The 23,059-nt window shown below is 37.7% G+C and overlaps 1 protein-coding gene across 1 annotated transcript in view; it reads right to left on the bottom strand.

Moving 5' to 3' along the window:
* Positions 1 to 5,948: 5,948 nt before the first annotated feature.
* PREX2 (phosphatidylinositol-3,4,5-trisphosphate dependent Rac exchange factor 2) overlaps positions 5,949 to 23,059 on the bottom strand; it is a 282,460-nt gene continuing 265,349 nt past the window's right edge. The window contains exons 39-40 of the mRNA XM_028852724.2: positions 18,327 to 18,394; positions 5,949 to 11,632 (exon numbers count right to left, since the gene is read on the bottom strand). Of these exons, the coding sequence (XP_028708557.1) occupies positions 11,587 to 11,632; positions 18,327 to 18,394 (114 nt within the window). The 3' untranslated portion in view covers positions 5,949 to 11,586. The remainder of the gene's footprint in view (positions 11,633 to 18,326; positions 18,395 to 23,059) is intronic.

The following is a 23,059-nucleotide window of genomic DNA, read 5'->3' as shown; positions in this document are numbered from 1 at the left end:
ATGTCCATAACAGATATTTCAGATCATTTTTCACTCTGCCTCTTCTCTAAAGGCAAAGTTGGCATCACTTGTGATCCAGGGCAGTCTGCTGCCCTGGACTTGGGCATCCAATAACTGCCTGGTATATGTCACCAACTTGGATGAAATGCTCCTGAGTAAAATGAAACTTAATCACAGTCCTTTCCCTTTTCCCCTCTGGTTGAGGACTAAAATAACAGTGGGTTAAAATCATGCTTGAAATGTATGCTTCAAAAGATGCTTGAAATGTATCCTAGAAGCTCCAGAAAAGCCATAGGCAATGCCTCTTGCTTGTCTTTGCTGATTTATAGTGTCAGATGTGCAAACACTGAGTAATGGCTTTTGATCATCTCCTTTTACTCAGAATGGCACAAGACATATCTTTTAAGACTTCAGCTTTAAAGCTGAAGTTCAAAGCCACTGATATTTATTTTTTAATTTATGTAGCAATTACTATCCTGTTAATAATGATCTAGTTAACAAGTTCTTCTACCTCTCTGAATTTTAACTTTATCCCAAAAGGAATAGTCAGAATGTAAGTTCTGAATTACACACTCCATTCATTGCTTAAATCTGAATTCAAAATAATATGCCAAAGACTTTTACTCTACTTATTTTTTAAGAATACTTTTATTATATGTACAATAGTGTGTGCAATTTAAATACACAAACCTGCATCATTTCAATCATCTGCTTTTCTTTCTTATTTATTTATTGAGACGGAGTCTTGCTCTGTTGTCCAGACTGAAGTGCAATGGCACAATCTTGGCTCACTGCAACCTCTGCCTCCTGGGTTCAAGCAGTTCTCCTTCCTCAGCCTCCTGAGTAGAGGGGATTACAGGCATGCACCACCATGCCCAGCTAATTTTTTTGTTTGTTTGTTTTTGTATTTTTAGAAGAGATGGGGTTTCGCCATGTTGGCCAGGTTGGTCTTGAACTCCTGACCTCAGGTGATCCACCCACCTCGGTCTCCCAAAGTGCTGGGATTATAGTCATGAGCCAAAGTGCCTGGCCTGCTTTTCTATTCTTGAAGGATGCCTGATATAAAACATGAAGCTCATGTTTGGATTGTCACTCTGCCAAATATGCATTGAAACTGTTAAACCCATTTTCCCACAAAATAATGGCCTCTACCAATGGCCTCTATTATATGCAAATCTACAGTTGTGTAATACATCTCCAAGGACCAAAGTCAAATACCACCGGGCAGGAAAAGAAATCTAAGACATAAATATTTACATAGCTTTATCATGAAAAGCATTTTAGGTAAAATAGCGACATGAAAAGAAATCTAAGCATTTTCATTCTTAACCGAGAAATCGATCTTTATTGATCCCTATCTGTAAGGTAAAAGAAAAAATAATCCTTTACACTACCTTCTACTCAGACTACAGCTCCAGTTCTCTCCTTTTCAGACACCTTTATAAGAAAAGTGATCGACAGTTGCTTTGCCTTCCTCTTCTCCAGCTCAATTTATAACCTACTGTAACCTGGCCTCTGGACCAAGTATCTTGTGTAAAGATAACAACTTTCCTCTTTGAGTTTTTAAAGATGAGAAAATTTACAGAAGAGAAAATACACTGATTAGCATGTCAATGCAAGATAAAGGAGGTAATTAAGATTGGCACATAAATACACTGGTGCTACTCTCTTGGCCATCTGTTGTTTATGCCTGCTCAGAATCCAATCCTGCTTCTGGTAATACCACCCTGATTTTCTTCGAGAAACTTCTGACAGCCTCATGGTTAATCGGGAGATAGTGTAATCCAGGTCTGGCCAATGAGATACAGCTTGGCTCCAGTGATTGCTTAACAGAACAATCACATGACTCAAGTCAGACCAATTAAATCAATGCAGAGATTTTGCCACAACTCTTGGGACATTCTCTTTCATGTTGGTGTATGAAACCTAAGTTTAGTGATGCTGGTGATCAATTTGTTACAAAAACAGAAGGTAGGAAAGTCAAGAGATAAAAAATGTCTAGTGACATCATTTTAACCAAAGGAGTTGGTCTTGCCCAGGAGATCCACCTACAGCATCTTATAGCTTTGTTACATACTTTTTGCCTTTTGTTTTGGTTGTTAAAGCCAGTCAGACTTTGGTTTCCAGCTATCATTTGTACTGAAAGAACTGGACGAACAGAGATATCATCCAGTGTTGAGCAATAGACACTCTAGTGGGATTAACTATTTTTTTTTAAGTTTTTAATCTTACAAAATGTAAAACTTTTGCATCTAAAAATTAGAGAAAATTAAAAAAAAAAAAGCAATTCAAAGGCCAAATGTCTGTTTTACTTCGCCGTCTACTAACAATCACTGCATCATTATATAATTTTATGTTATATGAATTTCATCTCAATAAAAAAGGGAAAAAGCTTATCCTAACTTTCCAATCAACGATTTACATAATTCAAATAAGTTTTTCAGGAAATAATACACTTTGGAGACTCAGAAAGGTGAGAGGGTGGGTGGGAGAGAGATAAGGGATGAGAAATTACTTAATGGACACAAGGTGTACTATTCAGGTGATGGTTACATGAAAAAGCCCAACTTCACCACTACTTCACTACTGCATGTAACAAAATTGCACTGTAGCCCCTAAATCTATTTTTTTAAAAAAAAGCTTTTCAAAGATCATGTCTAAAAGCCTCTAATATAGTTTGGTTGTGTCCCCATCCAAATCTCATCTTGAATTCCCACGTGTTGTGGGAGGGACCTGGTGGGAGGTAATCACGGGGGCAGGTCTTTCCCGTGCTGTTCTTGTCTCATGAGATGTGATGGTTTTATAAGGAAGAGTTTACCTGCACAAGCTCTCTCTTTGCCTGCCACCATCCACATAAGATGTGACTTGCTCCTCCTTGCCTTCCACCATGATTGTGAGGCCTCCCCAACCACGTGGAACTGTAAGTCCATTCATTAAACCTCTTTCTTTTGTAAATTGCCAAGTCTCAGATATGTCTTTATCAGCAGAGTGAAAACAAAATAATACAGCCTTTTTTTTTTTTTTTTTTTTTTTTTTTGAGACGGAGTCTTGCTCTGTCGCCCAGGCTGGAGTGCAGTGGCGCAATCTAGGCTCGCTGCAAGCTCCTCCTCCTGGGTCCACGCCATTCTCCTGCCTCAGCCTCCCAAGTAGCTGGGACTACAGGCACCCGCCACCTCACCCAGCTAATCTTTTTTGTATTTTTAGTAGAGACGGGGTTTCACCATGTTAGACAGGATGGTCTCGATCTCCTGACCTCGTGATCTGCCTGCCTTAGCCTCCCAAAGTGGTGGGATTACAGGCTTGAGCCACTGCACCCGGCCATACAGCCATTTTTTATATCATCATACAGCCTATTTTTTCCTCTGTATTCGCTTACAGCTTCCAGATCCTTCATTGCTGAAGTTAGGTAACATCCTAATGCCTAATCTCTGGGGTAAACATTTTTAAGTGAGTCAACATGTGGGCAGTTAAGAGCAGCAGCAGTTTTTAGCAGACCTAATATTTCCTGGCAATCAATTCCTGCATGTCCTTAGTCATTCTCTGGCCATTATTTATATCCTCACTTGTCTTCATCCTTCTGAATTAAAGTGCCCTAAACAGGACACTCTCTTATATCATGTGGTGATCACTGCCTTCTTTCTCAGAGCACACAGCTCTGGAATAATTTATTTTATCACTTTCTGGCAAAGAGTTCACAGGACTCTTCTGAGTGAGAGCAACATAGTGAGTCAAGGGCAGCGAGTCTAAGAAGCCTCTGACTTGATGAATATCTAAACAGTCTTGTACTAAAACTTCCTCCCATATATTCACTTTGATTAATAGCAAATGGGTCCACATTTCAATCTGGAAATGTCCTGATCTCAAGGAATGTTGAGGCTGACCCTAGGTGAGACAAATACCTTTCCAGACCTGGAGGTCCATATCATCAAGATCTGGCTTCGAGAAATCAATGAGCTGTTTATACCACTGCATTCAGATCATCTTCAAATGCCCAACCAGTGTCAGGCTAGAAAACTCCACACTTAGCATGTATCTTTTTAATACTTTTTGTGAAGAAAAATCAGTCTTTCACCTTCAAGTTGTCTAACTCATGATACCCTGGTCATGGCCATCAAGCCTTACAAATTTAGCCCAGAAGTCATGGTAAATTGGAGCCAAGTTTTGACATAATAAACTGTCTTCTAATCCAATATGTCATCATATTAGAAGGCTGAAGTGATTAAAAAGGAGAGGAAAATTTTCCATTTTTCTATGGAATATGCTTTTTCTGGCCTCTAATACCCTGAACCTAGATGAATGGTGAGAGAATAAAAATTATAATATCACAGTCTGCTTTTAATTCTATTTCACTGCTACTGTCCATTTATGCAAGTCTTTGTCATTTCTTCCTTTAAACCCAAATGGCACCTCCATCAGGTAAAGACCCCACCATCTATCAATGTGCTCACCATTTGTTTTCTTCATGTTATGCAGTTTCTAGAATAGTTTTCCCATATTGCGCTTTAATGAATATTTGTATTCCAAGGAAATGATAACAAATCTCCCATAAAACATGTCCTATATTCTAGTGTGTTTGGGAAACATTGCATACCATCAATGTCCTCCAAAGTCACCATGGTTATTAGTACATTAGCAGGTGGGAGAAGTCTTATAATAGAGAAACCTGCTTGATTCTGTGTTTCTTAAACTCATTTTCACCACAAAATACTTGTATGGGCTATGTGTGCGTGTATCTCACCGAATAACATCTCTGGAACATAAATGGAATGCTGTTCTGAAATAAATAAGCGACACATGCTGATTCTATTTTCTCACTCATATTACTGTATTAAATTTGCAATCTCAGAGTATAACAGCAAGCTCCAAAAAGTAAAACCAGTTATTGATTTTGGTTTCCTCCAATTATTATTTGATTGGACTTTTTTGAAGTAGCCTGTACATCAACAACGTATACATTCTTCAAATTCCCCACTTGGATTTCATAATTTTTGTCATTATTGTCAACTATTTATCTCATTTTTTAAATACTCATAATGTCCAATGCCCCGACTTCTTAGCCTGGCATTGCAGATCCAGCTGTATTTTTTATCCACGTCTCTTTCTAAGCATATCCACAAATCTTTATCATCAGTCCGGACCGAGCCACTCACCATCCCACCAAAATATCTGGTGCTTTTTCATCTCAGTGCATGTATTCATCCTGTTTTTGTTAACAAGGTTGCTGTTCCCTTCCTCTGTTGCTTAATCTTACTCATCTGGAATGCTGACGATCTTTCCTGACCCAGGCTTCTCTCATCATTTTTGTAGTTTTTTTAAATCAATGTTTTCTCTTTTAGACTGTAAATTTCATAAGGGTAATGGCACATGTATTCCTAAATACTAAATATCCATCTTAGTTCAGCGCATGACAAGTAATCTGTAGACGTTCCATAAAGAGATGTTGGATTGAATCTAAATTCTTTGAATTCTACAGTCCGTGTTTCTCATTGCCTTCTCTCTGATTTCGCATTAGTGTCCACTGCTTTGTCTTGGTAGTTGCCATTTTGGATTGCGTACTGCATTAATCATCTTAAATATACCACACTCTATAACCCTAGAGTTTGGGAATTACGTGCATTTGCAGACCTTTAGCAACTAGGAGAGTGACTGGTATGTATTAAGTACTAAATAAACCTTGATAGGTTGACTAGTTAATTCAGGGGACAGTGTAAGTCTCTTGTCCCTCGTCAAGTTTTCCTTTGCCATGGCCCATATTAAGCTTCTCTCTCATTCCTTCCTAGCAGTTACTGTCCCTCCAGCTCATATTTGAAGTTGTTTCATACGTGTGTCAAGTTTCTTCTATTGAGCTTGTGAACTCTTGAAGGGTGAAAATCTGTGTTTAATGTTTTTTGTTGTCCAAATAGGTAAGGACATAATAGAAATTAAGTTTAAATGGAAAGAAGTTGAGCTGGTCATACTACATTTCACTTTATTATTAACATTTATCATACATGGTTACTATTCCAATCTTTTATGCAGACAAAAATAAATGATATAAAATACATAATGCACTTTGATAATTTTAACCATACATAAAATATGGAGTAATGGAAGCTATGTTACATGGATATTTTACAAAGGAAAAACGATGACTTTTATAATAACACATCCAGATGAAATTTATCATTAAATTTTGGATTTCATATGATGTTAAATATGGATATATTCAAAACAATTATTATTTATAGAACCAATTTGATATTTTGTCATTTAAAATAATGAATACTATGTAAATGAGTACTTATAAAAATATTTTTAGGCAAAAAGCTCTGTTCTACTCATTTACTTGGCAGTTACAAAAATATATATTCATCTGAAACTCTAATATATTTACTTGAAGCATTAGATATTCAAATTCAGATGTATATTTTCTAAAGCATTTTACCAATTTAGTGTTCTTGGCTACACACAGTATATTTGTACACATGATATTAGGTTTGTGTTACAAATAATGCCATTTTAAGCAAAAGACACAGATAATCAATAACACACAGAGACACCATGAAGGTTTTCAAATCAAACATATCCACACATATACCAGCCCCAACGATTGTGCCTTGCACTTAGTGAATCCTCAAAAACATTTGTCGAATGAATGCTTGATCAGATAGCATTTATCCTGTTATCTGCACCTAAAATTAACTCTCCAAAGCTATTTCTAGTAGAAATATAATTTTGAAATTTAACAATTTTGTTCTTAATTAGCTATTTCTCAATGGCAGAGCCAGGCCAGTTGATTCCAGATTGAAGAGCAAAGTAGTGTCAGTGATCAAAAGACCAGGAATATTTACGCATGGTTGGACAGCTCTGATGCCTACAGTAAGACATTCATTCAATACATTGAACAACTCGATTTGTCATACATTCATACAAAACAATCTTATTAATTTTTATAACATTATCACAAAACTAGTAAGTATAACAATATATATAGGCATAAACATACACATATATATCTCATTTAGTAGACTTAGTAGACTTCAGATATCTCTTCTCAGTGAGAGGAGCAAGCTATCCTGAGTGAAGCAGGCCTTGTGTCTATATAACAATTGCTCAGTGATGCACAGACCACACTTTAACAGTCTTCCATGTATGACCAGCAGATGGTTGGCAATATGAATGCTGGCAACACTGTTAATGCCAAGCCTTTGAAGCAGTAACATTTTTGTGAAACCAAAGACTAGTTGTAGCACCTAGCAAGATAATAGTCAATATTTGTTCAATGGAATATCCTGGGGCCATTTTTGGTACAGACCCTTCTTGCAGTTTTCCCCCACCTGTTCTGCTTCATGCAGGGTGAAACTTTGCTGAGGCTCATCACTAAAAGTTCAAACATTCGACAGAAGACAGATTATTTTTCCCAATCAAAATTCAGATCACTTTAAGTCATTTCAAAGCTTGGCTCTAGTACTTAAGCAAGACAACCGACAATTCATTTAGCAAATTGGTTAGTATGTATATGTGTTAATGAAATTACTGCTATGAGAGAGTTCTTAAGCGATAATTTAGTAAGATAATTCACATAACAATGTCTTTAAAAATTAAACATAGTTTCCAAAAATTCACAAGCAATTTAGTCAAATATTAAATGTTAGTTTCAATACCACTAGCACATAAAGTCTAAAAATGACCTTTAAAGTAAAATGTAAATTAAAAATGACCTTAAAGTGAGACTATTCATTTTAAATTTCAATATTATGGCTTTTCAAAAGTATAAATGAATAAAAATATACCCACTGCTCTGCATTAAATCATGCTACACAGGAAAAGATCTACTTGAACTAACATAATAATACTTTAGAATTTTAAATGCAAAGGTATTAGTTTCAAAACACAGAGTCATTTACTCTCAATTGAACGCTTCCAAATCAATAAATACTAATTTTATCTATAAAATGTACAAGCCCAAAGGACTGAAGATAGTTTGTTTCGTTAAATTAATTAACATGACCCTTAGGCTTTGTTTACCCATTCATTTTCTTGGCTATCAAAGTTAGTGTCAAGGTCAATTTCATTTCATTCTGAATGTAATGATCCCAAAATTTAAATTAATAGATTCAGAACCAATGTCATTTCAATGTCATATATGTTATAGTATCATAAAAAGTTTACCTAATTTTAAATTGATTTAAAATTTGCTGCAAAAAGGGTGGCCAATGAATGCACAGTGAATCCAAGCCACCAGAAGAATATGTTCTAAAGAGATAGAAAACAGTATGAGACTTCAGATTTGTGAATTGATAAAATAAAGCTTATACTATAAATTCAATATTATATATCAATATAAGTAAAATTAGCACAGAAATTCTCTGCCCCTTTTCTCTCTTTAAATAGGAATGGAAATACATGTAAAATTCTAATCTTCTCAAATTTTTCATACTTTAATATCACATTAACTTTTGTAATATTTGGAATTAATATTAGAAAAAATTGTAGGAGATAACAGAATGCTTAAGATGTATTGACTAAGAATTTTTAGTTCACAATTATTTTTGAGTCGGGCTCTAAGTTAAGATCCAAAATTTCTATGCATGACCTTCCCTTTTAGGTTGGGGGGATGGGGGTTGTCCATGCTCAGAACTTGGAAGAAGTTAGCAGGTTTTAGCAGTATTTCAAGGTGCACTGGTTACAGAGGAGCATGTAGCATTAAGGTAAACACATCCTAAAACCTCAAGGCCTCTTCATACCCAATGTCACATGGAGGAACATATGGCATTGAAAAAATTGTCATTCTTCATTCATCCATTAGGTTTTTTTTTTTTACTGTTACCAGTGTTGGAATTATAATAAAGTATTATGCAATATGCTATCTAAAACTGTTATTTTTGATGAGGAGGAATATGATACAAAATAGTTTTTCAGATTGCAACAGTGTTGAGTTACCTCAAAATGTGCATCCAGAGTTGTAAAATGTCCATCCAGAGTTGTAAAATGTCCAGGAAATCCTATAATTTTCATATAATTAAAGGATTTTACATGTTTCCATTCACTGTTTTTTAATACAAGATGTATAATTTAATGACAACACATGCCACATAACTCCAAATTTACTTACAAATCATTGTAATATTACAATAGTTCTTATATTGATAAGGAAAAGCAGCATAATGCATTAAGAAGGCAGACTTCCTGGGTTCAAATTTTGGTTCTACCCCTTGTCAATCATGTGACTTTGTGCAAGTCATTGGGCTATTCTTTGCTTTGGTTCGTCAACTCTAAAAATAGGTGTGATCAAAAGAGTACCATGTCACATCATTATGAGGATTAAGTGAAGCAATAACAACAGAATACAGGCAAAGCAATTGGAGCTATTACTGGGTATGTAGTAATCCCTTAATAAGTGTTAGCTACAATTTTTATTATGAGCAGAAGTTATAGTGACTGATGTTAATATAAATCATTACTAATTTTTGAGCATTTAGTAAGTACTGAGCATGATAGACGATACGCTTATGTTTAACCCTAAAAATAATATGAAGCACATTCTATTATGAAGAAAGTAGATCCTTAAAAATTTAAAATATGATAGCTTATAAATACCATAATAGCTGATAATTTGCCCCATGAAATACGGCAAAGTACAACTGAAATCATTTTAATGACCCTTTCATGCCTCTAATGAGGATTACTGCTTCCAGGACGGTGATGAGAAAACAGTCATGACAATATGAAAGGACTTGCTAGCTAATCAGCTGTGTTCACTCATTAGCCCTACGAATGTTAAATCCTTAAAAGTTATTTATGTAAATATATCTTTATTAAATTCAAAATGTTCAACTTTTTCTTGAAAACTCTGATGCTAGGTTCCTTGTTTTTCATTATATCTGGACTTCTCACAAAAGTCTCAAGAGCTTCTGTGCCAAATAACAATTATTATTACCTCACCTAGTAGTATACACATATTGCCTACACATGTAACATGGTATTTTTGTTATTCAATACATAACGGCTAATAATAAAGGTTTTTAATAATAGTTTGAAAACCATGATCAAATTTCATAAATTAAAATTTAATAACGGGCCGGAAGCAGTGGCTCATGTCTGTAATTCTAGCACTTTGGGAGGCTGAGGCGGGCGGATCACTTGACGTCAGGAGTTCAAGACCAGCCTGGCCAACACGGTGAAAACCCGTTTCTACTAAAAATACCAAAATTAGCCAAGCATGGTGGTGCATGCCTGTAGTCCCAGCTCTTGGGAGGCTGAGGCAGGAGAATGGCTTGAACCTGGGAGGTGGAGGTTGCAGTGAGCCAAGATCACACCACTGCACTCCAGTCTGGGTAACAGAGTGAGACTCAGCTTCAAAAAAAAAAAAAAAATTAATAATGGTTTGCACATACTTTAGATGTGAAAAGCATTTCACATACTAAATTAGCATAAGCCCATATAATTACCACAATCATGAGTGTTTTGTTTGAAAATTATGGATTTAAAATAAATATTACTGTATTTACTATGCTAAAAACAATGTTGTTGCATCAATGTGGAAATGATAAACATTACATACACTTTAGAATGAGGATAGAATACACCTTGTGCGTCCACAAATTATCAAGCTCCCTAACGGTCCTTTACAAGTACAAATAAAGCCTTATTTTCATATCTTATACATATATCTTGACAGAAAAAGTCTCATGATTTTGTATTCTTTGAAGAGTCTGACCTCTCATATGAGAGTCTTCATAAAATTAAGAGTTTTAGGTATCTAAGTTAAAGGTTTAGTTTTAAAATAGGCTTATTGTCCCCTTCTTCATCCTGGTTTCCCTCCCTGCACTTCTCTGATCCCCAGGGCCATTATGGCACAGCACCCAGTATTCGTGGCCCAAGGAAGCCATGCCCATTGCAGACACCAAAAATAGCACTGATTTGCTAGAGCTGTCCACAAGAAAAAAGGATGCCCAAAGGCAGCTAGAAGAAAGTGAATCTTGCTGGAGGCCTTAGTCAGCTCTCTTCTCCTCTAATAAGAAATAAGCCCTAAGGAGAAAGAGTAAAGCATGCTTTTCCACCTTTTACACATTAATGACTTTCTCTCTTGCAAATGGGGGACTGAAAATCTATACCACACAGTCCATATTGTCCTTAACATTTTTCATGATTTGCAAAATGTCACCAGGTTTCTTCAATAATAGCCTTCTTCAAGAGGAACTCTCCATTATTACGTGTGTCCACTTGGAAAAGATGAAAACAAACATAATAACACAATTTTAATGAATGGGAGAGGAGGCATGGTGGTTAATTTTTTAAATCTCTAATATTTTTTTCTTTATGTTCCAGGGATGGATTTGACTCTAAAAGTGAATACTTAATGTCAATATAGAGAGACATCAGTTTGTGATGCTGAACTGTCTGACTGAACTTCTTTCCATTTCCAGCATAAATATCCAAGTATAAACTGAACACTACTTGTTTGCAATGGGGAGAAAGATTTACAGGAAAAAAAAAAAAAAAAGAGCATTGATTTGTCTTCAGTGGAGAATGTTTAGCCAGCATGTAGTTTCTCTAGTCCAGCATTCAGGAGCTTCTGCCTGCCTGGTTTCTTGGGAATTCTTTTCATTCTTCTCCAGCTGGGGGAGGCGGCTCGCACAGCTTGTACAGCCTAGAAAAGGCATGGAAAAGTTTGACAGTGACTTAGTGTATTACCATTGCCTGAGGTGTCTTTATTGGTAGAACAAACACGTTGATGATAATTTCTTGTTTCATGAGTCATGATCAGATTGTCTATTTCACTAAAAATAACATATGAATTAGCAAACTCCAAAAATTAGATTCTATGGTTTAGAAAACACCATTGCCCCTTTGCACATCTTCATGGCTGTGGATGAAGCAATGCTGAAGGTTTTAAACCTGCTCCTTTTTCTCCAATGCCAACCACCCAGGCTGTTCACCACACTCGTGGTAAAACCTGCTCTCTGGATTCCAGGAAATGATATTATTATGAAAATTACCATCATGTCTATCATGATTTTCTTGTAGCAAGATAGCACCTATCTCATAGGGGTCTACTGATTTTCTGACTTGTTTTAGAAATGTGCTTCATTTTGTAGTATCCCCAGAGTGCAGGCAGTTGGCTGTGGATAGGCTGACATGGCAAGATTCCTGAGACCTAAATCTCAAAGGCACAATTGGCTAGAGTTTCCTAAGGACAAATTGCCCAGCTCTGCCCAGGGCCCACTCACCCGACTATGGGCTCTCCAAGTGGGTCAAGGAATCCACGTAAACCATGGAGATGCCTGGAAATGCTTCCCATTGCAGCCCGGGTCTAGTTGTTCAAGACTACGCAGCATGCAAGGAAAACTCAGGGGATTTAACTAGGGTCACACAAGTTCTGGTGCTCCGCGTTCTCCTGAGTGTTTAAATGATAACAGCAGAACCAAAGTAAAAGGGAACATAATAGCTGCCTGATAGCCCTAGTGATCTCAAGGCCATGCACATTACTTACAGCATATCCTGAGAGATTGATTGGCTGAACTAAAATGCTGGATTGGACTAGGCCTGTTCTCTAAACAGCACCCATGGTCACACTGGTCCCACTGCAGAGCTTGGACTAATGATGTCAAAATATAAGGTGCAGATTTCCACTTGGCATCTTTTCATAACAGCACTCCAAACCCAGGACTACCTGTGGTGATTCAATCCCTTTTACTGACTAAATTGAAAACAGCTTCAATGAATTGTTGACCAATTTAGCAAATTATAAATTTCCTCTCCCTTTGACATTTAATCCCATGCTAATTATAGATCAAAGGAGAAGAATCAGCAAGATTTAATACTGAGTTATAACTTCTGGTTAACAAAATGAGCTTTCCTAGTATGAGAACATGTAGAAGAAGCTATTGACTTTGGAGGTTTGCAAAATGTATTTCAAGTCTGGAAGGTGGTTTATGCTCTATATGTTATCTCCATGCAAGAGGCAAATACTGAAATAAAGACATCTCATATCAGAAAAAGCTTATTTCATCCTTCCCAGAGAAAAGAATACATTAAATTGACCCGATGTACTTCAAAGGTTCTTTTGCAGCTGAAGAATATGGTGTTACTTCAAATTGCATTCCCAGGGCTGGGATAATGAAATAAGAAGGTTCTTTTTCTTCTTAATTTCCTTCCTCTTATTTCCCTAACAGTGCTACCTAATGATTGAAAAGGCACAGTGGGCTTAGTCACGTAGGACAGGAATGGGAAGATGGGTGGCGAAAGTCCTGCCCCATGAGATCTGGGCTGAGCCATCACATTCCATTACCTTGCTCAGCACGTTTCCACGTAATGTAACTAATAGCACTGGGTAGACGAGTCTTTGAAATGTCTGCCTTGCAAATTGAAGAAAAGGCTACTCCCTGTGATCACCTAATGAAATAATAGCTCTGGGTATTGTGGAACTGGGCAGATTCAGCTTCTGTGAGGCTTCTTGGAAGTGACTCAGGGTTATTTGAGTTCAGACACATTTGTAATGGAAATTGCAGAGCTCTGGGAATTTAGAACAGGCAGATGAAGTTTCTAAGTGAAATGTAATAGGTAAGAGTTGGACTTTCATCCTGCACTGAAACATTTATTTTTTGGCAGATAAATTGTTGGGTAGTGTGAGGCCTTGGTCTGCCCATCATTTGGGGCCCTTTTGTACTCTCATTCCACCTATGCACATCAGCGGCCCTGCATGAAAACAGTTTGTTTTTGGCCTTCTTTCTCCTATTCTTGTTTGAGCTCAGGTAGCCCAAATTTCCTGCCCAAATGCAAATCTGCCAAGAGCAGAACTTTCCAACTTCATGCTATAGATGGTGCCTTTCACGTTTCTACATAGCAAAAATAAAAGCTACGTGAAAGGAGACCACAAAGTAAACGCCTCTTTCAAGGTTAAAGCATCAATCATGCTCTGTCCCAAGGCAATTCTCCCCATCTCACAAATGAGAAAAGTGAGTCTCAGAGAGGAAAAAAAAATCCCAACTAAATAAGGTCACATAGTCATTTATTTTTTATTTTTTCTTTCTTTTTCTTTCTTTCTTTCTTTTTTTTTTTTTTTTTAAGAGACAAGGTCTCAATCTGTCTCCCAGGCTGGAGTGCAGTGGTGCAACCATAGCTCACTGCAGCCTCAACCTCCAAGGCTCAAGCTATCTTTCCATCTCAGTCTCCTGAGTAGGTTGGACCACAGGCAGACAGCACCATGCCCGTCTATTTATTTATTTATTTTGAGACGGAGTCTCACTCTGTTGCCCAGGCTGTAGTGCAGTGGCGCGATCTTAGCTCACTGCAACCTCTGTCTTCTGCCTTCTGGGTTCAGGAGATTCTCCTCTCTTAGCCTCCCAAGTAGCTGCGACTACAGGCGCCTGCCACCATGCCTGGCTAATTTTTTTTATATTTTTAGTAGAGATGGGGTTTCACCATGTTAGCCAGGATGGTCTTGATCTCCTGACTTCTTGATCCACCTGCCTCGGCCTCCCAAAGTGCTGGGATTGCAAGCATGAGCCACCGTACCCTGCTATTTTTTATTTTTTATTTTATGTAAAGACAGGTCTTGCTTTGTTGTCCAGGCTGGTCTTGAACTCCCAGTCTCAAGCAATTCTCTCACCTCAGCCTCCCAAAGTGCAGGGACTACACATATGAACCACCATGCTCGGCCCATTTTTTTTTCACTTTTAACCACTATAGAATGCCCCCTCCTGATTAAACAAGTAAAGAAAATCAGGTTTTCATAGCACAAGAGTTCCAGATTTTGTGACATAGCAGAGAATAAAGCCAGTGTGCTGGATGTGCAGTCCGACATCTGGAATGTAATATTTGGTTCTTGAGGAATAGAAGCTTATTGCCCTGAAGAGTCAATGTATGAAGCTGGGAGGGGAGAGGTCCTTTGTACTCCCTCCTCACATACCCATTCTATCCTATCACAATACCCATTCACTTGATTCTCTAAATTTATTTTGTCTTTGTATTCTACTAGGCTGTATGCTCATTGAGTGCATGAAGTGTTTCTCATCCATCTTAATACTCCAATGCCAAAAGCAGTTCTGGACACATCTTTTAGACACAGGTTGCTAAAGGGGAGAATACAAAATGCATTGGAGCCAAGGGTGTCCAAGAAACATCCCTCCCCAGAGCAGGCTTTACCTACCTCAGAATTATTAAACTCTGATACTCTGCTTTCTAGCTTTCTGATTTCCTAAACTATTATATTCACTCTCTCAGCAGTGTGACTATGGCTGATTGCTCCTTTTTGAATTCCAGAACAACCATCTCCAGTCCATGGCTCACTTTGGATTCTGTAGCCCCGCTTCCTCTGCTTTCTCTTCAGTGCTGACATCCCCTGAGGGTGTCCTGACCTTCTCTCATCTCTCTTACCCATTCATCGTCGTAATGAAATTGATTTCTGTGTCTTCACCTACCTCCTAAATATCGAAGACTCATAGGACTATAGCGCCACCTATTCTTTTCTCCTTGGCTTTCGACCAGTATATTCCACTGTCCACAATGTCCTCTCCAGGGATGACGATTGATGCTCAATCTCAGTACTACCAAGCTGAGCTCCCCATCTCCTCCTTGTGCGTGTGCTTCCCCTCTGTGCCCACTGTCTCAGGGGAAAGAACCACGAGCACCTCATTATATAAGCCAAAGATTTGGTGGTCATCCTAGAATCTTCCTTTTCCCTAAACTCCTTTATCCAATTAGTGTCCAAAGACTATTGATTCTGTCTTCTAAATATCTCTCTAATCCATCCTCTCATCTTGGCTTCAATACACCATAATCTTTTTTTAAGCTCCTGTTTCAGTCTTAGCTGTCCTCAAATGGGCCCTCCTGATGTTGCCAGAGATAAATTCTAAAATTCAAATCTTCCAGATAGGAAGATTGCTTATGCTTGCCTTCCTATTGTCTTCAAGGTAAAAATCAAAACTCTTCTGAACTCCTAAAAGTCTCTTCTGATCTGGCCCTGGCCTACATCTCCAGCCTCACTTCACATTATACTTGAATCACATTCAGCCACCAGTCATTGAGGTCTAGGCGTAGTTCTCAGAACATCATGTCTTCTGTGGTCCTTGGTACTATTACATCCCCAGTATGGGACATGCATTACAATGCTGACAGGCCCAGGAGTATTCTGTGACCTCTTCTCTCTGTCGTTAGGCTGCATTATGTCCCTTCTCTGTGTTCTCACGACAATCTGTGCCTATTTCCATCACACACTGTGTACTATTTTCATTCTATTCCATTGTTGCTCTACTGCACTTCAACAACTGGTGGAGGACACTATGTCTTTTGTCCTCTAGCTCTTAGCAAGGGGCCTGGCACCTAAAGACACATAGCAGAAATTCAATATATGTGCTCTGAGTAAATGTTTTTAAAAGTCAAGTGGTTGGTGAGAGTAAAACTCTGATAGGGATGGGTTGAGGATTTGAATCAAATAGTATCTCAGACAGAGATAGCAAACTTCAGCTCCATTAAGATGTTTCCAGAAACATTATCCCAGCTTTGCCCATGGATGGCCTCACTGTGATGGCCAAATGTGTTCTTCAACTCACTGTCTTTGGGGCTGGAGTCCAGGTTCTCAGTTGGGAGCGATCCCAGCCCCTCCGTGCTCCTTGGCATTCTCTCTGCACCCTCCACAGGGTGATTCCTGTTTTCTACCTTTCCTTGTAATCATGCCTTCTTCGCTTCATCTTTTTAACTGAAAACTCTGTGAGGGCCAGGGCTACTTCTGATTCAGGTTTATACTCTCCCTGGGGCATAGCAGAGTGCTTTGCATTTCTGAGGTCCTCAATAAATATTTGCAGAATGAATGAAAGAATAAATAAAATAAATTTTAAAAATTACTCTTGCTTTCTCTCTCAGGCCTATTACTCCCTTGTAGACAATGTCAACTTTATGGCTGGCTCATTTTAATAAGTTTCGTTTCAAGTGTTTTCAACATAACCCAATATGGTTTCTTTTCTTGCGTTCAGCTTGCATATTGGTTTATTGATCTGGGTGCTGAAGTCTGATCCTCACCTCACGGTTTATTAGTGTTTATAGGTCTAGCTAAGAACACCTTGCTGAGCCATGATCTTGTTTTCTTATTGGAATTTTAACACTTCACTAGGTCTATTATCCAAACGTACCATGCCTCCCAAGGTGCTAGATGGAGAATGGGTATGTAAAAATAATCCTTTAGCAATAGAAAGCCTTAGATTCTAACCTAATCAACTGTGAAAGACAACATTAACAAAACTTGAGGATGAAATAGAGTTAGGAGTCAGCACTAAAAATAAATGCAATTAGAACATGAGTGCTCCATCCATTTTCAGGGGGAAAATATGTTTTCCCTTTGAAAGCACTTTCACTACCCACATGGTTTTTCAGAATGAAATATTACTTCATAAATGCTGCAGCCATCATTCCCACTCTGGTAACTGCTCTGTAAAGAGAAGTAGTGTTTTGTCTGTGGCAGCGTTTGGAAGAGCCTATTTTTTGTTAAAATATAAATGTATAAAAGCAATCAAATGTAAAAGAAATTATTTAGCTTTTCCCCACTTCAAGACGGATGGTTGCCTACTCTCATCACCAGGGAAATCAAAACCAGAGCATTTCCCTGATGACTATTATTTATGTTCATTTATTTTAAAGTCAATAGGAGTCCTCTCTTATGATGCTGTGTGAACTGTAAATATTTGAGATAACAAACAAAAATCTCATTTATTCATTTCTTCATTCGGACATTCTTGAAATCTGTTCAGATATTTGATGTTTACTATGATAAGTAATAAATAAAAAAAAAAAATTCTCTACCTCCAGAAAACTCATATTCAGGTTGGGCAAAGGAACATGTGACAATATATTGCAACAAAATATGATAAATTTTATCATAGGTCAATATGAAAGATGCTAAGGGAGTACAGAGAGGAAGGAAACTCAAGCAAGACTCCAAGGGGAAATGACATCTAAGCTAGGTTTTGCAGTGAAATAAGAGTTTTCCATACAAACACATATAGGAAAGGCAATCATGCTAGAAGGAACAGCATGTACAGTCACAGAAGTATAAATGAAAATGTCATCTCGGTTGTTTGGCACGGCTGGATTTCAAATTTTAGCAGTGCCTGTGTGAGCTTTTATTTTTGAATTCATGATAGTACTTGCAAAATAGAATAATATCCATTTATTTCTGAGAGCATTTATGTGTAATCACACTTAGCCATTGGGTGTTTCAAGGGCAATCTCCGTAATTACAATCAGTACGACACGGGGCAGATCCTAGATCAGTTGCATTAGCAGAGGGACGCTGCCGGGAAAATGCTGGCAAATCTTTTGGGCAAGGGCACAGCAGGGGAGGCACTTACCTTGGTGCAGACTGTGGGGTCCGGTCTCTGACTCCCAAATTCTTTGCTGTGTTCTGAACTCTTGCTCCCTGAAAGTCAGGAAAATCATTTTTATCCCTACAATGTGTTAGTAATCATTTAACACACCATTAACATCTATGTGTAGGATACTTATTCCAACAATGTCTTTAACTTCAAGGGAGATTAGCCAAGAGAAAGATAGATATCGCCATCAGAGCATTTTCAAAATTAATGCTTTTAATAAAAATGTGCTGTTATGTTGCTTTGTCTTTATTCCTAGAAGCAATCAATACTTCAGATGTTGAAAACAGGTCAGGCACAGTGGCTCATGCCTGTAATTCCAGCACTTTGAGTGGCCAAGGTGGAAAGATTACTAAAGCCTGGGAATTCAAGACCATCCTGGGAAACATAGTGAGACTGTCTCTAAAAAAATACAAAAATTAGCCAGGCATGGCTACTCGATTGTGGTCCCAGGTACTCGAAAGGCTAAAGTGGGAGGATTGCCTGAGCCTAGGAGGCTGAGGCTACAGTGAGCTATATTTGTGCCACTGCACTCCAGCCTGGGAGACAGAGTGAGACCCTGTCTCAAAAAAAAAAAAAAAAAGAGAGAAAAAGAATAAAAATAAATAAAAATTTTAAAAAGATGTTGAAAATAGTAAATGAGCAGACTATAAATACCTGCTCTGTGTTAGCACTTTTCTGGAACAGAAATCACAGTTTTATCACACCTGGTTTTTTTCTTACCTGAATCATTAACTATTTTAAGTTTACTAGTACATAGCAAAAAAATATTTTCTTAACCACTTCTGAAGCAATTTCTGGACAAGCTACGTCCATGCAGATCTATGAAATCTAGTAATTCTGCCTCAGAGTTTATAATACAATCTACTTTGGCAATGAAAAAGTCTTCACAGTCTATCAAATTCATGAATGAAGTTATAATCACTTTAGTTCCTCATGAAAATTAATTACTACATAGGACCAAATACTAGAGTTTGGGGTTTGGAATAGGTTAAGGAGAGTTGTCCAAAAACTCTGAAACTCTCTCTCCAGCTACTACATTCGGAACTAAGGAAAGAAACAAGATAAAAAGAAGGAAAAAAATAACATATTCTCTCAAAAAGGACGTAAAATAGGAAAACAAATAGGGAAGGGAGTGTGGCATCAAAAAGAAAGGTGGGAAGAAATTTAGGAATTGCAATTATGGACTTAAGAAAAACTATTTTGGCTAATCCAAAAGCAGTTATCTCAACTGACTGTTCACAGACAGTTACAGATAATTGAACTCATTGTTCTGCTCTTTCCCCACTTTTTACCACTGCACTTGACCAGTTTTTAAAAACAAAAACAAAGAAACAAACAAAGAAAACTGTTTATTTTGAAGTAATTTTACACTTAGAGAAAAATACAGACAGAACTGAGACTTTACATACTCCATGTGGCTTCCCCTAATGTTAACTCTTCACTTAACCACAGTATGATTATTAAAACCAAGAATTAACATTGGTACAATATTATCAACTAAACTGCACAACTTATTCAAATTTCTTCATTTTCTCCCACTAAGGTATCTTTTCTGTTCTAAGATCCAACCTAGGATCCCATATTGCTTTTTGCTTACATGTCTCCTTATTCCCCTCCAATCTCTGCCAGTTCCTTAGGTTCTTCCTGCCTTTCATGACCTTAACACTCTTGATAAGTATTGGTCATTACTTTGCAAAATGTCTCAGTTTGGGTGTGTCTGATGTTTGCTCACGATTAGAAACAGGAAATGCACTTGGGGCAAGAAAATCACAGAAGTGATGTCATGCCCTTCTCAGTGCATCCTATCAGGGGATATAGGATGTCGTCATATCTTATCACTGCTAACATTAACTTTGATCACTTTGGTGTCTGCCAGATTTTGCTACTGTAAAGTTACTCATTGCTTTTTTTTTTTCTGTAGTTAATAAATACGTTTGGGGATATACTATGAGACTATGCAATATCCTGTTTCTCTTCAAACTTTCACTCACTGATTTTAGCCTCCGTTGCTGTATCTTGTCTACAACAATAATATTGTTTTGTTATGGACTGGAATTCTGTTAAAAAGAGTAATCTCTTCTCTCTAAATTATTTATTTATTCAAGTATGTATTTAAATCAGTGTGGACTCATAATTATTTTATTCCATGAGATATAATCCAATACTTATTATTATTATTTTTTTTTTTTGCTAAATTTTTTTCAGTTTTGGCCACTGGGAGCTCTTTCTGGTTGTTTCTTGTGCCTTTTTAATATGCTGCCATCATTGTTTAGTACTCCTTTATTTTCTGGCACCTCAAGATGTTCCAGACTTGTCTTTCTTGTCTCATCTGGTAATTTACCATTTCTCCAAGGGGCCCTGGCTATTTTTATTGGGGAATGGTATTTAGAAGCCAAGATTTGGACACTGAGTGAGCTCTTTACTACTGGGAGGATAACTGCAACTAGGCCTTTCCAGCAGGCAGGGCTAATTTACATATACAAACATACTCATACATCTATAGTCATTTCTACATCTATCCATATTTGTATGTGTCTGTGTGTGTATTTATCAGTTCATACTGATACATGTGATTTCAATCCAGTAGCATAGGGTTCATTCCAGATTCCAGCCTTCTTCCTTTCCTTATTTGTAACTTTTTTCTCAGACAGTGAGAAATCAGCTTCTCATTATTTACAATAACTTATTTGTTCATTCTTAGTAACACATAAATCAGAATTCCTAAATCATACCCTGTGAAAAACAGATTTACTAACTAGTGTGCAGTATTTGTGTACAATGCTTTTTGTCTATAGCCTTATAGTATTTCCATTAAGTAGTTCCATTAAGAAAAATGTTTGCTTTCTTAAAAGGTTTCAAATAAAACTGATGCTTGTCATGGTGAAGACATCAGTTGGCACATTTCACTTTAAATTCATCTATATTGTTCATACACTCAACATTCCAGCTACTTGCGTTTTTACACTCTGGCTTATATTGCTCCCTCTACTTAAACACTCTTCCTGCCCCCTTCCTGTCCTGTCGGCATCATATTTATCTCCCAAGTTCCAAATCAAATATCATCTTAGTTAATAACTGATTGGTCACTCACCATATCAGGCACTGTTTTAAGTGCATTAAGTATATTTACTTATTTAATCCTCACAACAACACTATGAAACAAGTACTATTACTATCCTTGTTTTAATACTGATGAAACTAAGTACCAAAGAGGCTAAGAATATTCCCCTGAATCACCCAGATAGTCAACACTGGAGTTGGAATTCAAATTGTGGCTGCTTGGCTCACGAGTCTGTTCTCTTTTATTCACAATAGCAAAGTCATGGAACCAACCTAAGTGCCCATCAACAGTGGGCTGGATAAAAAACGTGGTACATATACACCATGGAATACTATATGCTATGAAAAGGATAAAATCATGTTATTTGTAGCAGGCTGAATGCAGCTGGAGGCCATTATCCTAAGTGAATTAACACTTAAATAGAAAATCAAATACTGCATGTTCTCTCTTTTAAGCGGGGACGATACAATGAGTATACATAGACGTAAAGATGGAAACGACAGACACTGCGGACTCCAAATGGGGAGAGAAAGGAAGGGGGACAGGATTAAAAAATTACTCATTGGGTATAATGTTTACTGTTGGGGTGATGGGTTCAATAGAAGTCCAAATCCCAGCATTATGCAACGTAACCATGTAACAAACCTGCACATGTATCCCTTAAATCTAAAACTAAACAAAAACTTACTCTGTGCTCTTAGTCCCTATCATAAATTCATGTTCTGCATGAAGCCCTTCTCCAGCTATCCTAGTTAGAATGAAATCATTGAACAAACATCTTTTGGCATTTACTTTGTGCTAGGTACTATTCTGGGAAACTGTGATACAAAAATGAGTAAGACTTATCCCAGCCAGGGAGGGGCTCAGTCTACTCATTTGCTTCCTGTTCTGAGTCTTGATATGCTGAGGTTAGTTACCCTACAGAGACTTGCTTGCCTGTGCCCGTGACATGGTGATTTTCCCATGCATGTGTCCACCGTGAGATTAGGCAAGGACCACATCGACCTCATGTCTTTGTTCTTAGTGCCCAGTGTGATGCTTAGTGCCCAGCGTGATGCAGGATACTTTGGAATCCCAGTTTTTATTAAAAAGGTTAAGAAGACATTTGTGCCCAGGCGCGGTGGCTCATGCCTGTAATCCCAGCACTTTGGGAGGCCAAGATGGGCAGATCATGAGGTCAGGAGATCGAGACCATCCTGGCAAACACGGTGAAACCCTGTCTCTACTAAAAAATACAAAAAGCTAGCCAGGCGAGGTGGCGGACGCCTGTAGTCCCAGCTACTCAGGAGGCTGAGGCAGGAGAACGGTGTGAACCCAGGAGGCGGAGCTTGCAGTGAGCTGAGATCCAGCCACCGCACTCCAGCCTGGGTGACAGAGCGAGACTCTGTCTCAAAAAAAAAAAAAAAAGAAAAGAAAAGAAGACATTTGTTCTAGGCTGCCATCAAAGAGCCTAGAAATATATAATTTATGGCATAGAAAAATTTAAATTTATAATGTAAATGACAGTTTCTACTGCAAGCCTTTTATTAATCAAATCAGCTGGTTACATAAAGTGATGCCTAAGGTTGTTATAATCATTAGCAAAACATTGTGAAAGACATAGTACCCTTCTCTTCTATCTTTTATCTTTCCTTCAAACTCAAGCAGT

This window comes from Macaca mulatta, chromosome 8, assembly GCF_049350105.2.
Source record: "Macaca mulatta isolate MMU2019108-1 chromosome 8, T2T-MMU8v2.0, whole genome shotgun sequence".
Lineage (NCBI taxonomy): Eukaryota > Metazoa > Chordata > Mammalia > Primates > Cercopithecidae > Macaca > Macaca mulatta.
The sequence above is the reverse complement of the archived record's forward strand: the minus strand, read 5'-3'. Positions and strand labels throughout refer to the sequence as shown.